We start from the raw sequence: 23,982 nt of genomic DNA, 5'->3' as shown, positions 1-23,982 counted from the left end.
TCATGAGGTATTACTATGAAAAAGATGAAAGCCAAAAAATTTAAACATGCTTTGGGGCACTTTTGCCCTAACAATTTACTGATTCAAAAGAGAGTGAAAGACAGAGCAGTGTTTTTGATAGCTTAAAATGGTGGAAGATCAAAGTTAGCGTCTAGGATCTACCAAAGGTAGAGACTCAGAAACAAGCCTATATTCTTGCCTGTGACCCTAGATGGCAACACCCCAGGAAAAAGGGTGAACTGGAAGTAGATAAATCTAAGTAGAAGAAATGCCTGTTTGTTATGAAATACTAAGACTGAAGATACACATACCCCAAGACCCAGATACTTGCCATAAAGGTATGTAGACTCAAGAATATCTGGACTATACATGTTTACAGCAGGCTTGTCATGATATGTTTACAGCAGGCTTATCATGATAACCCCAAGCCAGAAACAATCCAAATATACATCTAAGTAGAATGGATAAACTGTGTCATAGATCTACAATAGAATACTACACAATAATGAACATGGAAAATTCTATCTATAGTCATGCACTGCTTAACAATGTACTGGTCAATAACAGACCACATATATGATGGTGGCCCCAACAGCATATACCTATTAGCCTAGATGTGTAGCAGGCCATACCATAAGGGTTTATGTAATTACACTCTATGATATTCACAGACTAGGAATCACCTGATACATATCCCTAACATTAAGTCATGTATTACTGTATTTATTTATAACAACACAAATCACTATCACAAACATAATAACAAAAGAGCACACATATTATGGTTCAAAAACTAAACTAAACTTTATTGCTTAGGGATATGAACATAGGTTGTAAGACCTTGTAAAACAGTAAAGTGATTTTCTCAAAAGATAGTGGTTATCTCTGAGAAGAGGAATGGCACACAACTACGTAACTATTCCATGGGACTTCTGGAAGGCTGTCAATGTTTTATTTCTTAACCTACATCATGGCTAAACAATTACAGGGGCTGTCTATTTCATAATTGTTGTGTAGTTATATGTAAATGTATCACTGTTTTGAGATATAACACAAATTTGTTAAGGAAAAGTTTACTGGGAAGAAAATGTTAGCAAAATCACTTACTCTTTTATAAATTTAAGATTCACACAGGAGTCCAGGTTCAAGATCCTTTATCAACAAATAACTAATGGGACCTTATCGAAGTCATTAAACCTTGGCCCTTAGCTTCCTCAGCTATAATATGAGAAGAATGAGCCATTTAAATCACTGCAAAAGCTTTTTTCAAAGTGAAACACTCCAGAATTACAAGATACTTGTTTGACTCTGGTCTCTGATCATTATTTCCTTATATTACTTTTAACTCTTCCTGAGTTGTAAGTATATTAACTTTATATTGTATACATAAATGTAGCATTGTCACTTTTTCTTATACAGAATTATATGTGAGACCTGAGTTTATAAGCTCTGTCTGCAGCAAGAAGTATGCCAAATTACTGCTCTCAGGAAGGAAGATATTTGAAAAGATCTAAGTTTCCTCTACTTCACACTGTCTACTTATAATGCATTAATCACTTTCTTTCATGGTTACTTCCAAAAAGAAATTACCAGAAATATAATGGTTGTAGTTTATGAAGGGACTGGAGATTTCAAGGGTCAGTGAATAGTATACTTCTTGAAGGCAGGAATTTTTAGGCATACTTCTTCTAGTTTTTTATTATATTTGTGATCCTTGAAAAGAAAGTCATTTTTCTACTTTCTTAATACAGTCCAGTAGCATATTATGGTTAAAGAGACATAAAAAGTGCTCATAAAGATGAAAACAAACAGAACCTACAAAAGAAAATGAGCTGAATAGTTACTTGGATGGATGTCTTTCCAGTGGTTAAACCACTACTACATACAGAACACTATTTTAATAGTATTTATGGTATCTTATGAGTACTTCAGGTAGACTACAGGTGCATAGTCTCAATCCTTTTCAACACTTAAGATTTAGATGGATATATAAAAGGCATTCTTTTTTTTTTTTAATAGAGGCATGTTTTATTTATTTATTTGTTTGTTTGGTTTTTTGTTTATACATGCACTGGGTACAGTCAGAAGCGCGGGAGGGTGAGAGAATTCACCAGAGCCAGAGCGGGGAGCAAAACAGGCAGAAGGACCAAAGTATACTGCTGAGGGGAGCAGTGGGCGGCAGGAGAGGTCTGCACGCCATGTGGGACCCTCCTCCAGTGGCCGGGGAGCAGCGGGGATTGAACCGGTGCCGCAGAGGCCGCGGGCAGCTTCGCAACCCAGCGCTCAACCGCTGCGCCACCAGGGAGGCCCTATAAAAGGCATTCTTATCAAATACATTGAGGAGGATAGGAAATACTGTAGACAAAAAAAAAAAAAAAAAAAAATCACCATTAAAAATACCAAGCAAGCTAAAATATCACACAAGATGAATTTAACCGTATATACAGAAAATCGAGAATTAAACTACAAAATAACTAGACAACTGTAAGATGGCATGAACTTGCCTTGACATGCACAAAAAATTGTAAGGCTTGAAAATCATCATAAGTAACTGTTAAAGTGTAAAGTGGCTGCTCAAAAAAGAAACAATACTGACTGGAACATGTATGATCCATTCAAACATTTATCAAGCAAGCACCTTTAATTGAACAAAGCACTACATTAGCTATTCTGAAGGATACAAGTATAAACAAGTAGTCCTACCCTCAAGATAATTACAATATGCAGTGTGTACACTGACAGATGCTTATTTAAATATTCAAAAACAAGAACATTTATAAAATTCCTAGTTGATTTCTAAAATTTGCAAGAATCATAATGATTAATGTAGTGTAAGAGAAAACACATATATAAAATGTGATTAACCATGATGAGTGCAGAAGTATGATATAAACAAAGTGATCATTCCTAGGAAATCCAAGCAGTATTTCATAAAAGTAGTAAAAAACAATCTGAATCCTAAAAAAATGTATGATTTTTGACAGGAAAAGGAAAAGAAGTCACGATAATCCAGGTAGAATAATGCAAGGTATAGTATAAGGAGGTTAAGTGAGAGAAAAGTGATAGTGTAGATAAATACAACATAAAGGTAAAATGAAAGCACTGAAGTCTTTAAATTAGTAGAAAGAGCTATAGATTGGATTGGACCAAGAGATATGGGTTGTAGTTCCATTCTGACAAAATATATTTAAGCACAAACCAATTAGACATCTATCAGGCCTTCAGTTTCCTCTTTATACAAAATAAGAGTCTCCAAAATTACTTTTTACTTCCAGAATCCCTAGGAAGTGTAAGTTGAGCATGTCTGTATTAAAAACAAAAATACTCCATATTCTATTCTGAAGCATGGCCTGCATAAAATATCACTATATGGAATAAAACTGTAAGTCGAACAATGATCATACAAGCAAACATCTACATTTAATGTATAAGCTGTAATGTATAAGACAAATTTGAGAAAGATGAAAACAGCCATGGAGACCACATAGAAAGCTAAGTAACTGGTAGTTAAAGTTACTTTCTCAACACCATATTTAACACTGAAGAATACCCAGAAATTGTTAACCAGATAGGGTTCTGAAGAGCAGAAAAGCTAAAAGAAATTTAGATGGCAAAAGAGCATTAAAACTGCGTTCAAGATATGAGATCCTTTGAGAAATTAAAAAAATCACTGGGGGGAGGTGGAAAAGACCCCAATGTGAGAGTCTACTATGTAGAAAAAAGAACAGACCTATTCTAAATCATCCCAAAGTCAAATTCACATCACTGAGTAGATGTTCCAGGGAGGAATCTGAGGCTCAACATAAGGAAAGACTTACATAAGTTCAAATAGATACTGAACAAGCAACATCAAAAGACAATGTAGGGAAAGATGTCTTAGGTATAAGTTTGAACTAGACTTCCATCAAGGTCATTCTGAGATAATGTTTCTAAAAATACTAGGTAAGAACATTTAAAAAATAAATTACGGGGCCTCCCCGGTGGCGCAGCGGTTGAGCACTGAGTTGCGAAGCTGCTGGCGGCCTATGCGGCGCCGGTTCGATCCCCGGCTGCTCCCCGGCCACCAGAGGAGGGTCCCGCATGGCGCGCAGACCTCTCCTGCCGCCTGCTGCTCCCCTCAGCAGGGTACTTCGGTCCTTCTGCCTGCTCTGCTCCCCGCTCTGGCTCTGGTGAATTCTCTCACCCTCCCGCTTCTGGCTGTACCCAGTGCATGTATAAACAAAACAAACAAACAAATAAATAAATAAAGCATGCCTCTATAAAAAAAAAAAAAATAAATTACTTCACCTGAAAAAGGTATATGACTCCAATTATATGATATCTTATAAAGGTAAAGCTATAGAGACAGTAAATAGCTTAGTTCTCAGAAGTGTGAGGGAAGGTAAGAGGTTCAATACACAAAGCATAGAGGATTGTTAATACCAGTAAAATCATTTTTAATGATACTGTGATACTGTAATACTGGATGCATAACCAATAAAACTTGAAAGTATATAGAGAATGAACCTTAATGTTTTTTGTTTTTGTTTTTTTAAGATTTGTTTGTTTGTTTATTTATTTATACAAGCTCTGGGAACAGTCAGATGTGCGGTGGGTGAGAGAATTCACCAGAGCCAGAGCAGGGAACAGAACTGGCAGACTGACAAAGTACACTGCTGAGGGGAGCAGCGGGCAGGACAGGAGAGGTCTGCGTGCCATGTTGGACCCGCGCCATGTGGGACCCTGGCCTGCGGCAGGGGATCGAACCAGTGTTGCAGAGGCTGCGGGCAGCTTCGCAGCCCAGTGCTCAACCACTGTGCCACCAGGGAGGTCCAACCTTAATGTTTTAAAACCAAAACCAAGTGCTTTTAAATCATTTAAAAGGTCAAGGGATCTAAAGTGTAACCTGTGACAAGAGGATCTAACTATATTCCAATTGTATGAAGCAACCTCACTGTTGAAAGAAAAGGTCCTCCTGATCCAGCTAACTTGGAAGTGAGTGGTATCTGTAAAATTAAAGGCAAAAGAAACTGTACACAGCATTAGGTTCTAGTTGACAGTCATTTCCCATGAAGAGTAAGAGTTAACAATTCTAATATTGCTAAACATATATAATGGAATTAAACAAATAAATGGGTGATAAGCAGTCAGATTTGTCAGTGCTGAAGATACAGATAAGCTGGGAGATCTAGAATGATCATGTGGCAATACAGTGGATTAGAGACAGGAATTCATATAAATATGAACATATATTTACCTTAGTATTAGTACAAAAATATTTATAGATATGCATGCATCCACAAGGTAGTATATATTCACAGTATCTTCCTCTGCCAGTTGAGATAGCTAAATAAACAACATCCCAGTAGCAGTAAGCACACATAGCATCCAAATACTGTCCTCTAACATCTGCCAAAAAATGGAACGAAGATTCCTTGAAGAGATAGCTAATTTCTAAGACTGGGTAGATGAGCCTGGAGTATATTGAAGGGCCTGAAAGAAAGGGCTAAAAACAAACAAATTGCAAAAATACATCACAGTTCAAGGATTGTTCCAAACAAAAGGGACATTATGCAGGAATGCTTCTAGGCAAAAAACAAGTTTGGTATAAATCAGAGTAAAAATAGAGTGAAGCAAGATTCTTGAGGGAAATCAATTAATGAGTCACTGTAATTACCAAGGGGAAGACAGACTGTTTAAAGTAGTGGGAATGGAGTTAGAAAAGTGAGTAATTTCAGAGATTTATGAGATAGGCACTACAAACCTATAAGCCCAGCATTTATTAACTGTCTAGACAAAAGTAACATATCATAAAGGCAGATAAAGTGTTGCAAAATCAAATTCTAATAAAAAAGCATAAGGTAAAAGACTGAGGTATGTCTATTGAATTTCATACAAGAAAATCACCGGAAGCCACCCCAGCAAAGTGATGGAGGTCGAAGCTAGACTTCAATCAATACTTAGGAATGAGTGAAAGGTAAAGTAGAAACAGGATGTAGAATCATGGTAGTCAAGAAATCATAGTTGTTAAAGGAGAAAGCTAAGTAGGACAATAGTTGAAAAAGTATACAGGATATCCAAAAATGACTTTTAAAACAGGAAAGACTTAAGCATGCTTAAATGCTGTTGGGAAAGTGCACACTATGGCTGATTCTGAAAAATCAGTAAAGGGTAGCAGAACACAGGGCAAGGTCTCTTAAAAAAAGGTCAGAGAGGATGGGGCCTACTTCACTGGTAGAAGGCTTAGCTTCGGATAAGAAAAAGAGATCCCTTCCTCCACTAATTAAAGTTGTTTTCAACATCAACATCATCATCTCTTCCTATTTAAAGTATAGTACTTGTAAGATATTATGCTAAGCCCTTTACAAGCAACAGCTGGCCATACATGCATTATTACTTTCCTTTTATAGAGGGGGAAATAAATCTTCAAGAAGGCTACATAACTTGCCCGACATTTTAAGTGGTTAATTTGAAGCTATGTAACCCTCTCTGAGTCCCAAGAGCATAATCAATAGGCTTTATACTCTCACACAAAGGATGGGTGCAGATACAGAAAAATATGTGGCAAGATTTTGATTTCAGTAGTTCTGCTCTGTTGCCTTCTATTTTCTCATGAAGTAGAAAACTAGGTCGTCCGTGGAGTGAGTATCTGGTAGCTTAATGAGAGTAAAAAATACTTAAAATTGTGTCAGGCCCCAGATCAGGCTGCCCAAGGTGTGCCTAAGGAGCATATTAAACACATTAATTATTTTACATTAAAGAAAGTCGACAAATGAATGATACCCTAAGCCACCTCCCTTGCTTCTAAAGTTCTAAAAACAGGAGTTGTCTCTTGTCCTCCTCCTCTCTTCTCCCTGAAAGCAGGATATACATCTCTGTAAAAGGTACCCTCCCAGCAGAAAGTTGGAGAGGTACCAAAGATAAGAGCCAGAAGTTATGAAATCAAGCTCTGCCTAACCCACCAAATTAGTTGTCCAAAACAAAACACTTAAGAAATTTCCTTGTTGTTTGTTGTTCGCAAATTTACAGCTTCTTTATCTAAAAATTACATAAACTGCTGTTTTGGTAATTCACTAAGATGCATATTTTATGGACCTCTGTTGAACATGAAGTTGTTTCTCTTTTCTCTTGCTAATTTCTCAAGTGTCGATTTATTATTATTGGACCAATCAAAGGAACCAATGGTGGTAAGGGGAATGTCTCCTGAAAATTTCACTTAAAAAAAGTCAGAAAGAAAAAGTTGATTAGAAAGAAAGGTATAGGGAACCTGAGAAGCACCCAACTATAAACTATGAATTTACAGCAGAACTGATGAGCAGAAATGGGTGATTTTTCTTCAGCAGTAAGTAACAAAAGGAAAAGCAATGGAAGAGGGGAGGAAAATATGTTGGCAAGAAAGCTGTGGACTTTAAGTTGGGGGATTTAGGTCAGACAAGGAAAGGAAACAAGGACAGATAAAAACAAAGAAAAAGTAAAGTTGTGAACGGAATAAAAAACTTTCTTCTATGTATTTGATAATTACCAGTTGTTCATCTATTCTAAACCACTTTCTTGGGAAGGAAAGCAACAAGCATACAAATACATTATAATCACATCCCAAGTATTAAGGAAAATTAATAGATCATAAATGCCCTGAAGATAACTGAATTGTTAACTGATAATGCAGACATAAGAAGAAAGTTCAGTGGTAAAAGGAAACAAAGTACTGGGAGAACTGAACACACAAAGGCATGACTAAAATACAAATGATTGGCTAGAAAAGGCTGGACAGTGGTTTAAAATGTTTCTCCTTAAACTCCTCAGGGAAAGGGACCAAATCTTAGTCAAGCTTAGAGTAGGCACTCGGTAGATACAGGGTGCATGTTTGTTGATTGATAAAGGATCTATAAGACTGAAGCACCAGCTTTAAGAAAAGCACTGCAACTTTGGAGTCCCAAATCACAGTGCCAGTGCCAAACTAGGAGTACACTAAAACTAGCAAATCAAAACAGATGCAGATCTATAAACAATAATTTTTATATGATTTATAAGCATGATTAACAAATTACGGTTATTTTTTCACTCTATCTTTTTTTTTTATTTTATAGAGGCATGTTTATTTATATTTATTTGTTTGTTTGTTTTGTTTATACATGCACTGGGTACAGTCAGAAGCACGGGAGGGTGAGAGAATTCACCAGAGCCAGAGCGGAGAGCAGAGCAGGCAGAAGGACCGAAGCACACTGCTGAGGGGAGCAGCGGGCCGCAGGAGAGGTCTGCGCGCCATGTGGGACCCTCCTCCGGTGGCTGGGGAGCAGCCGGGGATCGAACCGGCGCCGCAGAGGCTGCGGGCAGGTTTGCAACCCAGCGCTCAACCGCTGCGCCACTGGGGAGGCCCTATTTTTTCACTCTATCTTTAAGGCAACTTTAATTATACATGGGACTCTGAATATAGTAGCTAAAAACTACTGTCATTCAATGTCAAATTTCTCAAAACCAGAATTGCCTATTTCTTTAATGTCCGCCAATTCAAGTTACTGCTAGGTGATTAAGATACTAGAAAAAGACATTTGAAAGAATATTGCCTATTTTCAAATTAATCATCACTAATTTCATGTAACCTGAATTTGCGTTTTTGTTGTGGTGTTTAAATTATATTGCCTATTAGCGGAAGTCCTCTAGAAGGCTGAAAGATTTCAATAGTTTATTTTCGACTCAAAGAAATGATGATGTTCTCAAAGACATCTCTCTACTATCGCCTCTATTTCTCAATATTGCCTTCCTCCGCAGAAAAGATGTTTCCCTTCCTCTCTACAAAATATAGTCAAGGGATTCTCTTAAAGATAGAAGGAAGTCTGTAAATGCAAAGTTTCTCAAAGTGACCTAAAGACCACCTGCATTCATATTCCCAAAATGCATGTTAAAAATAAAGGTGCCTAGTACTTAAATCTACAAAATAATCCCAAATCTATTAAAATAGTCTGACCATGGGCCCAAGAATCTACATTTTAAACAAGGTAAAATTTCTATAAAGTTTATGAACCATTGCTTCAACAAGTTTAATTAAAAAATAGTATTTCAAATCTAATGCCTATTTCTACCATCCTAGGAATAAAAAAAATTAAAATATCAAGCACCAAAATTCTTGAATTCACCTAAAGTATGAAATATTTATGCAATTTTAAAAGTACTGATAGTTCTCTTCCAAAGAAGTTGTAAAACAACTGATAAAATACTTAAGTAAAATGTAAACTATGCAAGATTCTCAAACCAAAGCAGTTATTTGCGATTTTAGTTCCTTATAATAGTTTCATATGATAAAGACAGAATTAAGTTCATAATAAATTTCACAACACAAAATGTTGAAAGAATTGTTCTGGAGACTAACTTAGTTGGATTAATTTAACTAAAATGTTAGTTTATGATAAGTTTGAGATTTTCATTTTTTTCAATATCAGACTGAATAGGGAGGGAGGATCCCTACTGACACTTTTTCTTAGAGTTGTAATTAGTATTTCATAAGTGCTTATCATCTTCACACTGACCTTCAAAGGATGCGTAACACTTTATATTTGTCTCTATTTTTACAAAAGAAAGCTTCCCCGCAAAATAATTATATATAGATATATATAACTGTCATAACATATTAATTATAATTGTTATATATTAAATAACTAGTATATTTATTAGTCAACTAGGACATTACATAGTTAATAATGTATCAGTATATTAATTATAAAAAAAGGTCACACTAATTAAGATATAATAGAGGGAACTGGAACCAGGGTATATGGGAATTCTTTTCATTTCTTAATTTTTCTCTAAATCTAAAACTATGCTGTAAAATTAAGTCCATTAAAAAAAGTTTTATAGGGCCTCCCGGGTGGCACAGCGGTTGAGCGCTGGGTTGCGAAGCTGCCCGCAGACTCTGCACCGCTGGTTCGATCCCCAGCCACCGGATGAGGGTCCCACATGGTGCGCAGACCTCTCCTGCCGCCCGCTGCTCCCCTCAGCAGTGTACTTCATCACTCTGCCTGTTCTGCTCTCCCCTCTAGCTCTGGTGAATTCTGGCCCCCCGCCCCCCCACGCTTCTGACTGTACCCAGTGCTTGCATAAAATAAATAAATAAATCTTAAAAAAAAAGCGTCATTAAAAAAAAAAGTTTTATAGTCACTTCACTGGGGTAGTGAAGAAATTCTAAACTAGACTAGCATAACCTTAAGGATTGCTACATGGACTAAAACAATAATAATTTCAAACTTTTATAAAGAATGAAGGGTAAAAAAATTGCCTGACCTAAGAGCCAGAAATACAGAGTAAGTGGTAACTCTGCCACAAGTTTTGAAATCATGACGATAACTCATCTTTTCTGGGCTAGGTTTTTACAACTATGAATTGAGAGGGATAATACAGTCTCTGTAACAACTATCATTATGGCAATTATGAAGTATTAGCGTAATTCTTATCTAGTAGGTCTAAATAGTAAACAGAGGATTTTGCGGTACCTATATCTGCAAAAAAGCCTAAGAGGTGATTAGAAGAATAGTTCTGCTATTTTTGCACCTGGGAGTTGACTCCTACCACACTGAACCCTCACATACTCTAGTCATTCATTTATCAATATTAGCACTGCATATCCATCCTAAAGTAGCAAAGAAGATAACAAAGAAGACTAGATGCAAAAGTCATAAGTGAGAGCGATGGCATTTAAACAGAAAAGAACACAAGAGGCCAGGACATGCCTGTAGCTTATAGTTCCAAACTCCACACAGTAGTTGTGTTTATCTAATTTCAAATCAAAACAGATCCCCAGGTTCTAACCATGACCAAGGGACCAGTTATAATCTACTTCTAATAATGAAACAAACATAAAAGGACTCAGTCTTCAGAGAAATATTAATGGAGTGACAGGAGTGAAAACAACATGGCATGGGCGGGAGTAGAAGAGGCATCCAGAGTCATCACAGCCTTCACAATGGCACAGCCCCAGTGGCTCTCTCTTCTCTTTCTTTGTTTTCACAAGTTATGATCAACAGTCCAAATAATTCAAGGAAGACTTCTAACAAAAAACTGACAGTACCATCATTACAGTGGAAAATAGTCAGGGGTCACTCAAAATTGAACAAATGCCAAACCACAGAAAATTGTTGAAGGAGATGGTCTATTAAGAGAATGATTTCCCAAAAATTTTTACCATGAGGATTCAAAAAATGAGAGAAGGGGAAAATCCACAAAATATTCTAAATCTTAAACATGGATGGCAACAATTAAATTACTGTGAAGAAACTACATCATGGACAACAAATTTGGTCCCTAGCGTCAAGGAACTCACAGTCAACAATTATTCCATTTTGTGTTAAACGCTATATGCTGTGTTGGCAAAATGAGTATGGAGCTGTTCTGAAATTCTTCAGAGCCAAGGTTACGAATCACATCTAATTCACTTAGTAGGAGGATGAAAGGACATCAGTTTCATTACTGATACTTTCATTTTGAAACAAAGAATATATTTCTCCATGTTACATAAATCTACACGAAATTTGATTAAAAACCCTAAGAAATATTAAGTATCTTTTGAAAAGAATTGCCACTGACGATATTCTGCAAACCGTTTTACAAGTTTAGTTCTATTTTCTTTTTTTTTTAATTTTATTTTTATATTCCCCATACAATTGCAACCTACAAGTTTAGTTCTAAAAACATGTTAAGCAATCATGGTTGAGTTGAGCAAAAATGATGATATATATATATATATATATATATATATATATATGGTGAAAAATGCTCTACTTATTTTTGCTGTTTAATAAAACAGCTAATCAGTAGTACTACTGTACAGTAATATAATGTCTAATATTACCACTATGTAACTCTTGTTTTTTGAAGAGTCCCTGAAACTAGCTAGTATTTCTTATTAACCATACATTAAAAAGGAAATAATCCTAATAACATGTAGCTTTCCCAAAGCCTTTTTCAAAGTCTACATACATCAATACTGAGGTCTTTTTATCTTATTAACAATTAACCTCTTAAAGAATACTCATTAATTTGCCAAGCTTGCTTTCTATCCCTGTCCTTGCAGAAAATGCTGCTTTTCCCAAAATAGTGGCTTTTTGTTTAAATACCCAGTATTTGTATTTAATATCATTTAATATTGTTGGCTCCACAGCTTCCCAATATAAAAAAAATTATCAAGTCTCTAATTTCCAAAATTACTTAAAATGCCAGTCCAGTTATAGCAGATGACACCAAAGTTACTTTATATATTGTTAAGTATCAGCAGAGCCTGTAGTTTCCTTAAGTATATTTTAATTAATACTTTAATAAGCATTGAATTAATATTTAAAAGTACATTTTAATTAATATTTAATATTCCATTAATATTTCTCTGATCCTATTGCTTGTTTGCTTCCAGAGAAAATGTGGTAATATGTTTGAAAATTCCCCTAAATACTAAATCAATGAAATTAATGACTGGTCAGTAATTGCCTTTACCTTGTCAAAAACAACAGTTCCCATATTTTTCATATTAATCACCTCTATTGGTTAAAAATAAAAATTGTACTTTGTCTCCAACATATGTATACTTATAATTTGTGTCTATTGTATTTCTAACATACATTGTACACATATGCCAAGAATCCCAGAAATTCTCAAGAATGAGAAAAAATAAGTATCAACAGCATTTTTTTCTTATCTCCCAGCAGACGCTCAAGCATACCTCCCATCACCAGGTTTTTTTAATTCTTTTTTATTGTGCTAAAATTTACCAAAAATTGACTATTTTTACCATTTTAAAGTGTAAAACCAAATGGCATTTAGTACATTCAATGTAGTGCAACCATCACCACTATCTAGTTTCACATTATCATCACCCCAGAAGGAAATCCCATATCTACTAAACAATCTACTCTGCCTCCCTCAGTCCCTGACAAGCATTAATCTGCTTTCTGACTCTATGAATGTGCTTATTCTAGACATTTCATATAACATCCTAATATGTCACCTGTAATGTCTTATTTCTTTCACTTAACATAATGTTTTCAAGATTCATCCACGTTGTAACATGGATCAGTACTCCATCTTCTTTAAAGTTGACCAATGTTCCATTGTATTAATCCCTCACTTTATCCACTGATCAGTTTACAGACATCTGAGCTGTTTTCACCTTTGATTATTACAAATAGTGCTGCCATGAATATCTGTGTACAAGTTTTTATATGAATATCTGTTTTTAGTTCTTTTAGATTTATATGCTGAAGTAAAATTGCTGGGTTATATGGTTAGAATTGCCAACCAAATTTCCACAATGGATGAACCCCCTTTACATTCCCACAAGCAATATACGCAAGTTCCCATAATCAATTTTACAGACAACTAGTAGTCAAGAATACAATTTCACCCAAAATACCAAATGGTCTATAATGGGTATGTCTTGACAGCTTCCAATGCCCACTAATTTGTTTGCTCCCCTTTTCCTCCTCCCCCATTAATTCCACTCCTGACAATTGATAATTTTGGCAAATATGGGTATGTGACCCAGGGAGTCAATCTAACAGATAGTCAATAACCAAGTTTTCCTTAGGCAATATTAAGAAATGCTGGAGAAAAGGGGTCAAGTAGAGTTGGAGCCAAGGCAAGCCCAGTAGGAAGTTAATGCCATTTGCAAACTGAAATTAAGATGGAAAGTATGCAGTTAAAGCATATGAAAAAGTCAGAAGAGAAAGATCACAATAATCAAGGAGTCAAAGGTTTAATCTTGTTAGAATGCAGAATGAAAGGTAGAAAGAGAATGTTTAAAAATCATGCAGTAAATAATTTTTAAAAATAGAATTTATTTCTAAGGACATTTATTCTAGCTGAAGTGTAACAGTACACTGGGATAAAAGTACTCTAGCACCACAGAAGGCAATTAAGGAGCTTAAATTACATAAATCATGCCAATTTTTTTTTTATAAATAAAAAAACTGACACCCAGCATCATGATGTCAGATAAAAAGGCTAATAATAAAAGGGAATTGGAGTATTCCTCAAACCTAGCCCAACCTTGGTAAATAATTTAAAAATAAAATTTAAGAAAATACTGAGATTCTAGATCTGAATGACAGCATTTTAAAAATAACATTATTTAGGCATGATTAGTGTCTCTTAAATAAACTACTTTGACAAACTATACTTCCTTCATTTAACTTGACTCTTCACATCCAAATATGCTATGAACAGTTGAAGAAGTTACTTAGGTTTTTGTTATAATACTTTTCAATAGCATCTTACATTCAATGTTAGCAAACTAATAGCACGACCCTTTCCCAACAATTAAAATCTTAAGCATAACAAGATACTCTTAAGCTCCTATATTTTGAAAACTGTTGTTAGATATGATAAAAATACATTTTAAAATTGGGAGGAAGGATAAAGTAAGACAAGTGAAAAGTAGCCAAAGAAGAGCTGAATCAAAATCCTCCCAATTAATACAAATGATAAAATTATAGTGTCAGGGAAAATTAATTTCTGCAAAATACTCTAAATATAATTTTTTATTTTAAAATATTTACAAGAAACTGGATTAAACTGAGAGTCATAAACAGAGTATATTTACCATGGCTCTCTGAAAATAAAATTTAGCAAATTTGGTCTCGTGACCAAACCTGAGGGATCTAAACACACAGCAAAGGGAGAGGGGAGAAGGTTACAAGCAGGTTTTCCCATTTATTACTATACAATATAACATCTAATATCATCAATCATCACAATATGGTGTGTGTGTGTGTATATACTGAGTGATATGCAAAAACAAAACATTCTTGAGCTACTATCAAAGTTACTGAAATTAATTTCCTGTGACTAAAAGCTAAGCTTAAATTAGGCTCAAATAAATGTTTTAGGTTGGTTTTACTGCTAACGGGTATTTATTGCCATATGTAAAGAAACAATCATTATTCTGCTTAGAAATCAGATACCTGGTTTTTTACATAAGACACAGTCTTTAAACTGTAAGCAAGTAAGAAAACACAAAACTAAAACACACATTCAACAATAATCAAAAATCTCCCAAAAAACTAAAGCCCAGGTCCAGATGGTTTCACTTCCTTCTCAAACTTATTCCTAAACAAGAGAAAAAGGAAAGCTTCCAAAAACATTTTATGAGGCCACATCATTCTGATAATAAAACCTGACAAAGACCAAAGAACACCATTACAGACCAATTTTCCCTGATGAATATAGATGCAAAAATAGTCAACAAACTCTTACCAAACTGAACTCAACGATACATCAAAAGCATCACGCATAATGACCAAGTGGGATTTACTCCAGGAACAGAGATGGTTCAACATCTGAAAATCATTCAGTGTAATTCACGATATCAACAAAAACAAAGATAAAAACCATATGATTTTACTAAAAGATTCAAAATCGCATTTGATAAAATTCTACATTCATTTATAGATAAAAATAACTTCAAAACAACTGGGGAGAGACAGAACATTCCTCAACATAATAAAGGTCATATCTGACAATCCCAGAGCAGTCAACATATTCAATGGTGAAAAACTAAAAAGTTTTTCCAAAAATTTGAGAACAAGGATGTCCACTTCAATACCACTATTCAACTTAGTATTGGGAATCCTAACTAGTAATCTTAGGCAAGGGAAAGATATAAAATGAATCCAAATTGGGGAAAAAGTAAAATTTTAACTATTATTTGCAGATGGCAGGATAATAAACATGAAAAACCCAAGCAATTCCATGTGAAAACTGAAATAATAAATCAATATAGTAAAGTGGCAGGGTATAAAATAAATTTGCAAAATCTGTTGCATTTCTCTATGCAAAAATGCATTTGGAAAGAAAGAAATTAACAATTCCATTCACAATTACAACAAAAAGGATTAAATAGTTAGGAATAAACTTAACAAAGGAGGTGAAGGACCTATACAATAAAAACTAAAAGACACAGGGCCTCCCTGGTGGCACAGGGGTTAAAGACACAGCACTATCAAGCCATCACCAGCCACTGAAGCACAAGTCAAATCCCTGGCCATCCAGGGAGCTAACCCACATGTATTTCAGTAGATCTGCCTGTTATCTCTGGTGAATCCTCTCATGCCCTGCACCTCTGGATTACATCCCTGTTCTTATATGCATAAATAAATAAATCTTTAAAAAAAAACAACTAAGACACTCCTAAAAGATACAGAAGACATACAAAAATGAAGAGTCATTATTCATTGTCAAAATGGGTACCCTACCTAAAGCAATATAGATTCAATGCAATCCCTATCAAGACTCGAGTGGCATTCTTCAAAGAAAAAGAACAAACAGTACTAAATTCATATGAAACCACAAATGACCCCAAATAACCATAACAATGTTGACAAAAAAAGAGAAAGAATATAAGTATTCCACTCTCATACTTCAAACTTTACTACAAAGCTATAGTAATCAAAACAGTATGGTATTGGAACAAAAGCAGACATACTAACAGAATAGAACTGAGAGTCTAGAAATAAAGTCTGCACATCTATGGACAATTAATCTACAACAAAGATCTCTTCAAGAACAACGTTGGGGAAACTGGACAGTCACATGCAAAAGAATAAAACTAGATTACCATCTCATATCTTACACAAAAATTAGCTCAAGGTGGATTAAAAACATGGATACGAGACCCAAAACTATAAAATACATTGAAAAAAAAGTGCACAAAACATTCCACAACATTGGTTTTAGACATGACTTTGTGGCTCTGTCTCCAACAGCAAGAAACACAAAAGAGAATATAAACAATTGGGATTACGTCAAACCAAAAAGCTTCTGCACACACATATACAGAAAGTGGAATACTAATGAACTGTAAAAAAAAAGATGAGCTTCTTTAGTTCTTGACATTTGTAACAACATGGATGGAACTGGAGAGGATAATGCTCTGTGATTCAAGAAGTCAGTAGGAGAAAGACAAATACTGGACAATTTCACTTACATGTGGAATACAGAGAAACAAAACAAAGGGTTAGGAAAAAGCCAAACCATAGCAAACCCTTGATGCCTGACTACAAAACCATAAGGGGAAGGTGGCAAGTTGGTAACGGGATGAGGAGGCCCAGTGGAGCATGATAAGGATTATTGAGGCTTTGGTTGTGGGCATGATGGGAAAACACTTATTCCTAGAGGTTTGAACCTCTAACTCCTAAAACAAATACAATGATGTACATCACCTTTAGCACAATAATAGGAATAAATAAAGAAAATTATAAAACAATCCAGGCACTAATGCTCATCTATGTTTTCTCTTTGACTGCACAGATGCATTCCTCAGTGTACCACTAAAGAATCATTACACAGAATTCTGACAAATTTAGTTATTCTGTGTTCCAAGTTTAAAGAGAATTAAAATGTTGTCAATAAAATGTTGTCAAAGTATCATACCGGCACAAGTGACTAATGAAAGTCAACATATGTGAAGAAAAGAAGAGGAGTCTAAGAAGCCACAGAACTTAGAAAAGAAGCCAAGTTATAAGAACATAAAAAGCAGAGAAACCCAAAGCATTTAACCCACAAAAACAGACCTATTCTGGCAATGGTATCAAAAAAGTACTGCTATATACCCTCTGTCAACAAAGATGATCCTAAATCAAGAAGAAAAGCTTAAATTATACTTGGGTACAAATATACTTGGATTATAGCAGAGGATCACTTTTAGAAACCATTCATATTAGTTGAAATGAAAGATGCCGGTCACCAAAGGAAAAAACAAAGAATTCTCTGAATATTTTCATTAGTCAAAGCTTATGCACAAAAACTTTATATTTAAGGCAGTTATCTCTCCCCAATGATCTTTGAACAAACCTTTTCTAATGAGCTGAGAAAAGGCACAACAATCATGAGTCTTCCTTAGCAAACCTCTGATATTAATATATCTACCTAACTGCAATATAATCTGACCCTCTTCAAAGTATTTTTTTGCAAATTACCCAAACTCTATTTAAAATCAAGTTGTAGCTGTAGTTTTATTTCCCCAGTTGTACATGGCAGGCAGTTATTATTTTCAAAGTAACAAATTATTCTTTAAAACAACACAAAATTATTTTCTTCAATAAGTAGGTTACTTACCTATAATGCTGGTTTTTTGACAGATAAAACCAGATAATCACTACTACAATCACACAATTTAAACTTGGGCTAAAGAATTTTGAAAATGAAGTACCCAAGATGTGCTCCATGAGAGTCCTCAACCTAGAAACCCAGAAGTCCATGGAGTAAGTTCTTATAGAATGAGGTATCCAGAGTAATCCAAACTATAGAAAATGGAAGTTCTAACATTCTACCACTAATTCATCATGATACTTTAATAACCTAAAGGCCTTAAGAGTTAGGACATGGAGTATGTCACCTATGCAGTCTTCTTCCAAGTTGTTGGTGTCAAATGTGGAAATAGATGAAATTGCTTTGGAAATTATGAAGAATATTACAAATGTAAAATTATTTCATCCAGGATGACTCCTCTAGTGCTTTCTAAGCAAATTTATCCCTAGTTTGGAGTTTTCTGGTCCCTTAAAAGAAACTACTTTGACAAATAAGAAAAGTAGTCTCACCAAAGGAGAATCTATAATAACTGTCGATTATTTTCTCTATATAGCATCTGAAATTGATGAAAATATCACAAAATTCATTTCAAGCAGGGTGCAACAGAAGGCTGTATCTTACATATTTAGGAAATGTTTTCAGAGAAACAAGTTTTAAACTACAATTCTTTTAAATGTTCATTAATATGGCTTGAAAATAAGATTTTCATCTGGACAGTACATGAACAATATTCTTAAATAATCAATAACTATCTTACTCTTACAGTGTCATTATCTAGAAACTTTAAAATGTATACAAATATTAGAAAAATTATCAATGAGTCAATCTCTTGCAAGACTCAAGAATCTAGAAAGCCTAAATCTGACTTTTTTACTCTCTGTATCTGTTCATGAAAAGTTACAATATCCAGCAATTAGATTTATCCAGGGCCTATCAAACTAATTTATTTAAGTATTCTTGTATAATGAAGAATTCAGAGGCAACTGTCCAAATGATATTTTCATTTGAATATTTTCCAGTGATTGCCTATGAATCAGAAGAAAAGCTTGAAAATTAAAATCCAGAACTATAATCTTCTATATCTTCTCTCCATGGAGTCAGAATTTTAAAACTTAGAGATCAGTTTCAATGCTGCAGACTCAAATTCAGCAAAATGTCAATCCACAGTTAAGTACATGATCTCAGTCCACCTAAATATTGAGGCCAAAAAGAAGTCACTAGGTATTATCTACCAATTTAACAGAATGAATCAACCTTGAAAATCAGAAGGCACATCTAGTAAAATAATTCAAAGCTGGAATCTTGTCAGAAAAAAAAATACACTCGTTTCTTGCTTGTTGGGGATTTCTCCACTTGGAAAAATAAATATATAAAAGCACACTGTGTGCTGGAGAAAAGGGATGGCATTTAGACAAGAAAGGGAGTAAATACCCAAAATATCTGCAGATTAATTTCTCTAGTCTATGGTCTAATTTCCAGGACTGAGTTCTAAGACTAAAATTCTACATACAAACCTCTATTTGGAAATTTACAAGTGATTAGATGATCCTACCTGTGATAGCCTTACAAACAAGATGGGTAAATTATGAGTCAAATCCTATTAAGACTGCTGATTAAATAATACATTAATTTAGAAAAGAATCACAAGTGAAATAACAGCTACATCCACCTAGCCCCAGGTAAAGAACTATGCCATGTGCAGTGTTTTCTATAAATAGCCTATTTATAAATTGGCTATCAATAAGTATTTATTGGTAGAGATACTCATGTAGGTGAGGCAGTACCCAGTTCCCATTTCAAAGTTCTCCCACTGGAGAACTTTTCCAGTATATGAAGGAAAAGATACTTCATTGGATATGTGTATACATTACATGTTAGCAGGAGGATAATAATCCATGTATCATAAGTGTCTTTTAAGAATATTTTCAAACTGCCAAAAATTCACTTTTTGAGACTTGAAATAGGTTATCAACATGCTATTTTTAATGACAATTATTTGGGTAAAAAAAGAGCCAAATGATATCCAAACAGCCCTTACCACTAAAGAAAAAGCATAAGATAGGGACTTTATTGGAAGAGATTACATCCAACTTGATCAAACAATCGCTCCTAATTATCCTTAAATTATCTCTAACCAAAATGCTAACGAAGATGCTCTCTTTTCATCCCACTTCTCTCTACTTGCCTGCTTTGAAGAAAGAAAAGTTAAAAGTGTCAAAAGGGGTTATCTTCAAAAGATTTGGAGCAAGGCAAAAAGGCATAAAGGAGTGATTTTTTTCCATCCCAAAGTCACCCAATGAGGCATTAATTTGAGATACTGTCTTATTAAATCAACCACCATTCAAATTCCAAAGGATTCTGTATACCCTAAGTAATACAAGAAATTATATTGCTCCATTCTCAAAGACTTAGGATCATGGAATTATTCTTTAAAATGTTAGATAGGGGCCTCTCCTGGTGGCGCAGCAGTTGAGCGCTGGGTTGCGAGGCTGCCCGCAGCCTCTGCAGCGCCAGTTCGATCCCCGGCCACTGGTGAGGGTCCCACAAAAAAAAAAATAAAATAAATAAAATGTTAGATAGGCCACTATCTTTAAACACTTGTTTTATAGGTACATTACCCTTCAAAATTATCATCAGGAGAGTTCTTACCAAAAAGTAATATTATGAATTAATGGGACAAGACTTGCCATCATCAGTAGCCAGGTAAGCTTTAAAAGGGCATCTCTTTTTGCCAAAGAAACAATGCGAGAGAGACAAATAGAATAAACTGGATATGATTTTGCTCAAATGCACATTTCTTGAAATTTTGGTATATCCTGCTTCCAAGACCTGCAAATAAACAACTCTACTTTCAAAAACTGGTATATTAACAATAAAAACTCAACTTATCTCAAATTGAATAAAACATTAACGAACCATTTTTCTAGATCAAATTGGACTTCAAACATTTCAAATACTAGAAATGCTAACAGTTCCATAAAATAAATAAGTAAAATGCTCAGATGAAATGACTTCTCTAGTAAACCCAATATTAAAATACTATTTATAAAGAAAACAGGTGAAAATATTCAGAAAAGCGACCTATGCTACCATTTACAAACCTAAACCATCTATACAGAACATGGCAAAAGAAAATTATGTTCCACCACCAAGATTTGATACTTTGATCTGAAACCTATCAGGGTCTGGCAACTTTCACTAAAAAATACTACAAATGTCCCTCAAATCCATAGTTTTGTGCAACCAAAATAATCTGATTTTGATGGTAATTCAAAAGTCTGCTGTATAGAAGTTAAGGAGTTTAATGTATATATGTCTGTCTTTCAATATTATATATGCACTGTTTGTTAACAGTTATTTTTAGGATTATTTAGACACAGTTCCAATATACTTGTATTACTGCCCAGAGGATATTTTCTTAATCTAAGCAAAATTGTGGCAAATTTCAACACTAAAATGCCTTTATCACAAAGGTTGAGAACTGAAAATATATTAAGATACAGTCTCCCCTTATAATTTAGAATAAGGAAAAAACTGTTTCAAACATTCTACGTAAACTATGGAGGAGACTAATTCTTGCTAATATGCTAACTAAAATGTATAGGTAGCTATCACCACCGCAGTTACAGCAATATTTTCTCTAAATCACAAGATTTTTCTAACCAAAAATTTTAATGAGCTAAAAAGTAAATTTGTTTTCTGCCAGAATTTCCTTATCTGGATGATGTCTAAGCACTCATTAATTGTTCAACACTATCTGGAAGGCACAGACACTTGAAAAAACTCTAGGACCATAAATCAAAATAGGTTTCCATTTTAAAAATTAACTCAATATAAAACTTAAAAACAAAAACCCCATCAACCATGTTCCCACAGTCTTTTTTAACTGAGATGCATGAAATATCAAAACTTGAAAACTTTGTCACTGAAGAGAATAACAACCTTGTTTTAGTGCTTTCTGTTTTTTGCAAATTTTTTTTAAGAATTGAGAAAATCATTATGTCAAACCTAAAATTTTAGCTAAAGCATTAATTTCAGCTGTAATAAAAACGAACATTTATGAATAGATACTGAATACTTGTGGACTAATAAACAAAGCAGAATTCATGGTTACCATATTTACACATACTCTTTGTTGTGTTTCAGTGCCACATGATCTGATTCAAAGTAATAAACATCAGGATCATCATCTTCCTCTTCTGTAACGTGCGGATTGGCACTCTCTTTGGCAGATGGTAAATGTCCAATATTGAGCCTTGCCTCTGAGGGTGGCTTACTTAGTCCTTCACTCCCGTAATTTTCAGAGTCACAACATATCCCTTTTCCATTCTGAGAAATTTCATCAGGATTTGTGGGAGACTTGCTTATATTATCACTAACCGTTGCATTTGTTTCACTGGCGCTAAGACTATGCTCCTCAAATTGTCCGTTTTCTCTGCAAGGAGAACTGTTTTTAGTGGGACTACTTCTGGTAAGGGCCGCCCTTCGTGGTGAAGTTCTCAGAGTATATCGATGTTCTTGAGGTTCTGATAAAGACATCATTTGAGCTGAAACACCGTCTAGAACAGAAGATGGTTCCGTATCTCTGGAGATTGGCATACTCTCAAGACTTGTGTCCAGGGCGTTACTGGTGCTTTCATTACACTGCTCTTTTGAGGCACTGCTATCTCCCACCACATCTACTTCCTCCTCAGAATCCCTTATAGATGACTGAATTTCAGAAAAGGGGCCTGTAGCTGGCTCAGTAGTCAGCTGATTAGCATGTTCCACAGGCAGGCAGGCAGTTACTACTTTGTGGTCCTCCAACTTGACCTGCACTTCTGTATTTGTGCAAGGCACGTTATGGTCTACATAACTGTCTTCCTTCCTATTACCAAGGAACATTGACGTGTGGGTATCCGAATCCCCATTTTCAGCTACTGATTTCTCCTGTAACACATAGGAACCAGTGCTATTTTGTTTAGTGTTCCCATCAGGCTGACAGTCATCACAGTTTATAACCGCTGAATCACTATCATCAACACCATTGACAGTCAAATAGCCTGTGATTTCTTCAACTACTGCAGAATTAAGTGACCCTTCCTCACTGATATTCACCTTTTTAACTTCCCTTTTCTCACAATCATCCAGTATAAGACATCGACAAGCTCGTTTAGTCCCTTGAAAATCTGCATCATTGTCCACTACTGTACTCCTCTGTTCTACTGACTCCTTGTCTGATTTTATAGGTGAATCTTCTTCTGAACTGTTTGGTGCTTCAGATCTAAGGCAACGCTTAATTCTTTTTAAAACTGGTGAAACAGGTTCTGTTTGCCTTCTCTCACAATTTTCTACTGCCTGCCTTTCTATGTTATCTTTTTCTGAAGAAGAAAGTCCTCTTTTCCTAGGGCTTACCCATGATTCTCGAGTACTCTGCTGTTTTAAATCAGTAGTTCTTCCGCCATTACTTCCTTTCTGAATTTGCACAGGGTCTGGTCTCTTCTTTGGTGATCTTGATCGTACTTGAGAATGAGAAGATATTTCTTCAGGGTGAGCAATGCTACGATTCCTTAAAGTTCTACCACAAAAAGATTCATCCAAGCCGTTTAACCCCACTGTTGATCTTGTAACACGAGTAGATCGGGAAGCAGCCATACTATGGCAAGTCCCTACAATACGGTCATCATGATCCACTCATTGGGAAACCTTCAAAAATGTAAACAAAATAATGAGAAAAAGGTAATAGTTAATATACCTAAAACAAAAGAAGAAAGCTATAATCTTTTAATCCAAATAGTCAATACTAATCAGTTATGTGATATAACTTTTTTTAACATTTCCAAAAAATGGAATAATGACTAACAATTACATAATATTTAATATGTTCCAGGAATTGTTCTACATGCTTTACATACAGTAACTAACTTGAGCCTCATAATTAGTATAAGTGTTATTATCATC

General features: G+C 34.9%; 1 protein-coding gene across 2 annotated transcripts in view; it reads right to left on the bottom strand.

Moving 5' to 3' along the window:
• The window catches only part of ZZZ3 (zinc finger ZZ-type containing 3), a gene marked incomplete at its 3' end in the record, with an annotated part of 41,949 nt that extends 18,261 nt beyond the window's left edge, over window positions 1–23,688 (bottom strand). For both annotated transcript variants that reach the window (XM_084243321.1, XM_084243322.1), the window contains exon 1: window positions 22,172–23,688. In XM_084243321.1, the coding sequence (XP_084099447.1) occupies window positions 22,172–23,676 (1,505 nt within the window). In that variant the 5' untranslated portion in view covers window positions 23,677–23,688. The remainder of the gene's footprint in view (window positions 1–22,171) is intronic.
• Between the last annotated feature and the right edge of the window lie 294 nt (window positions 23,689–23,982).

Source organism: Talpa europaea (assembly GCF_964194135.1).
Source record: "Talpa europaea genome assembly, chromosome: 9".
Taxonomy (NCBI): domain Eukaryota; kingdom Metazoa; phylum Chordata; class Mammalia; order Eulipotyphla; family Talpidae; genus Talpa; species Talpa europaea.
Note: the sequence above shows the minus strand (reverse complement) of the source record. Positions and strands in the feature narration are given on the sequence as shown.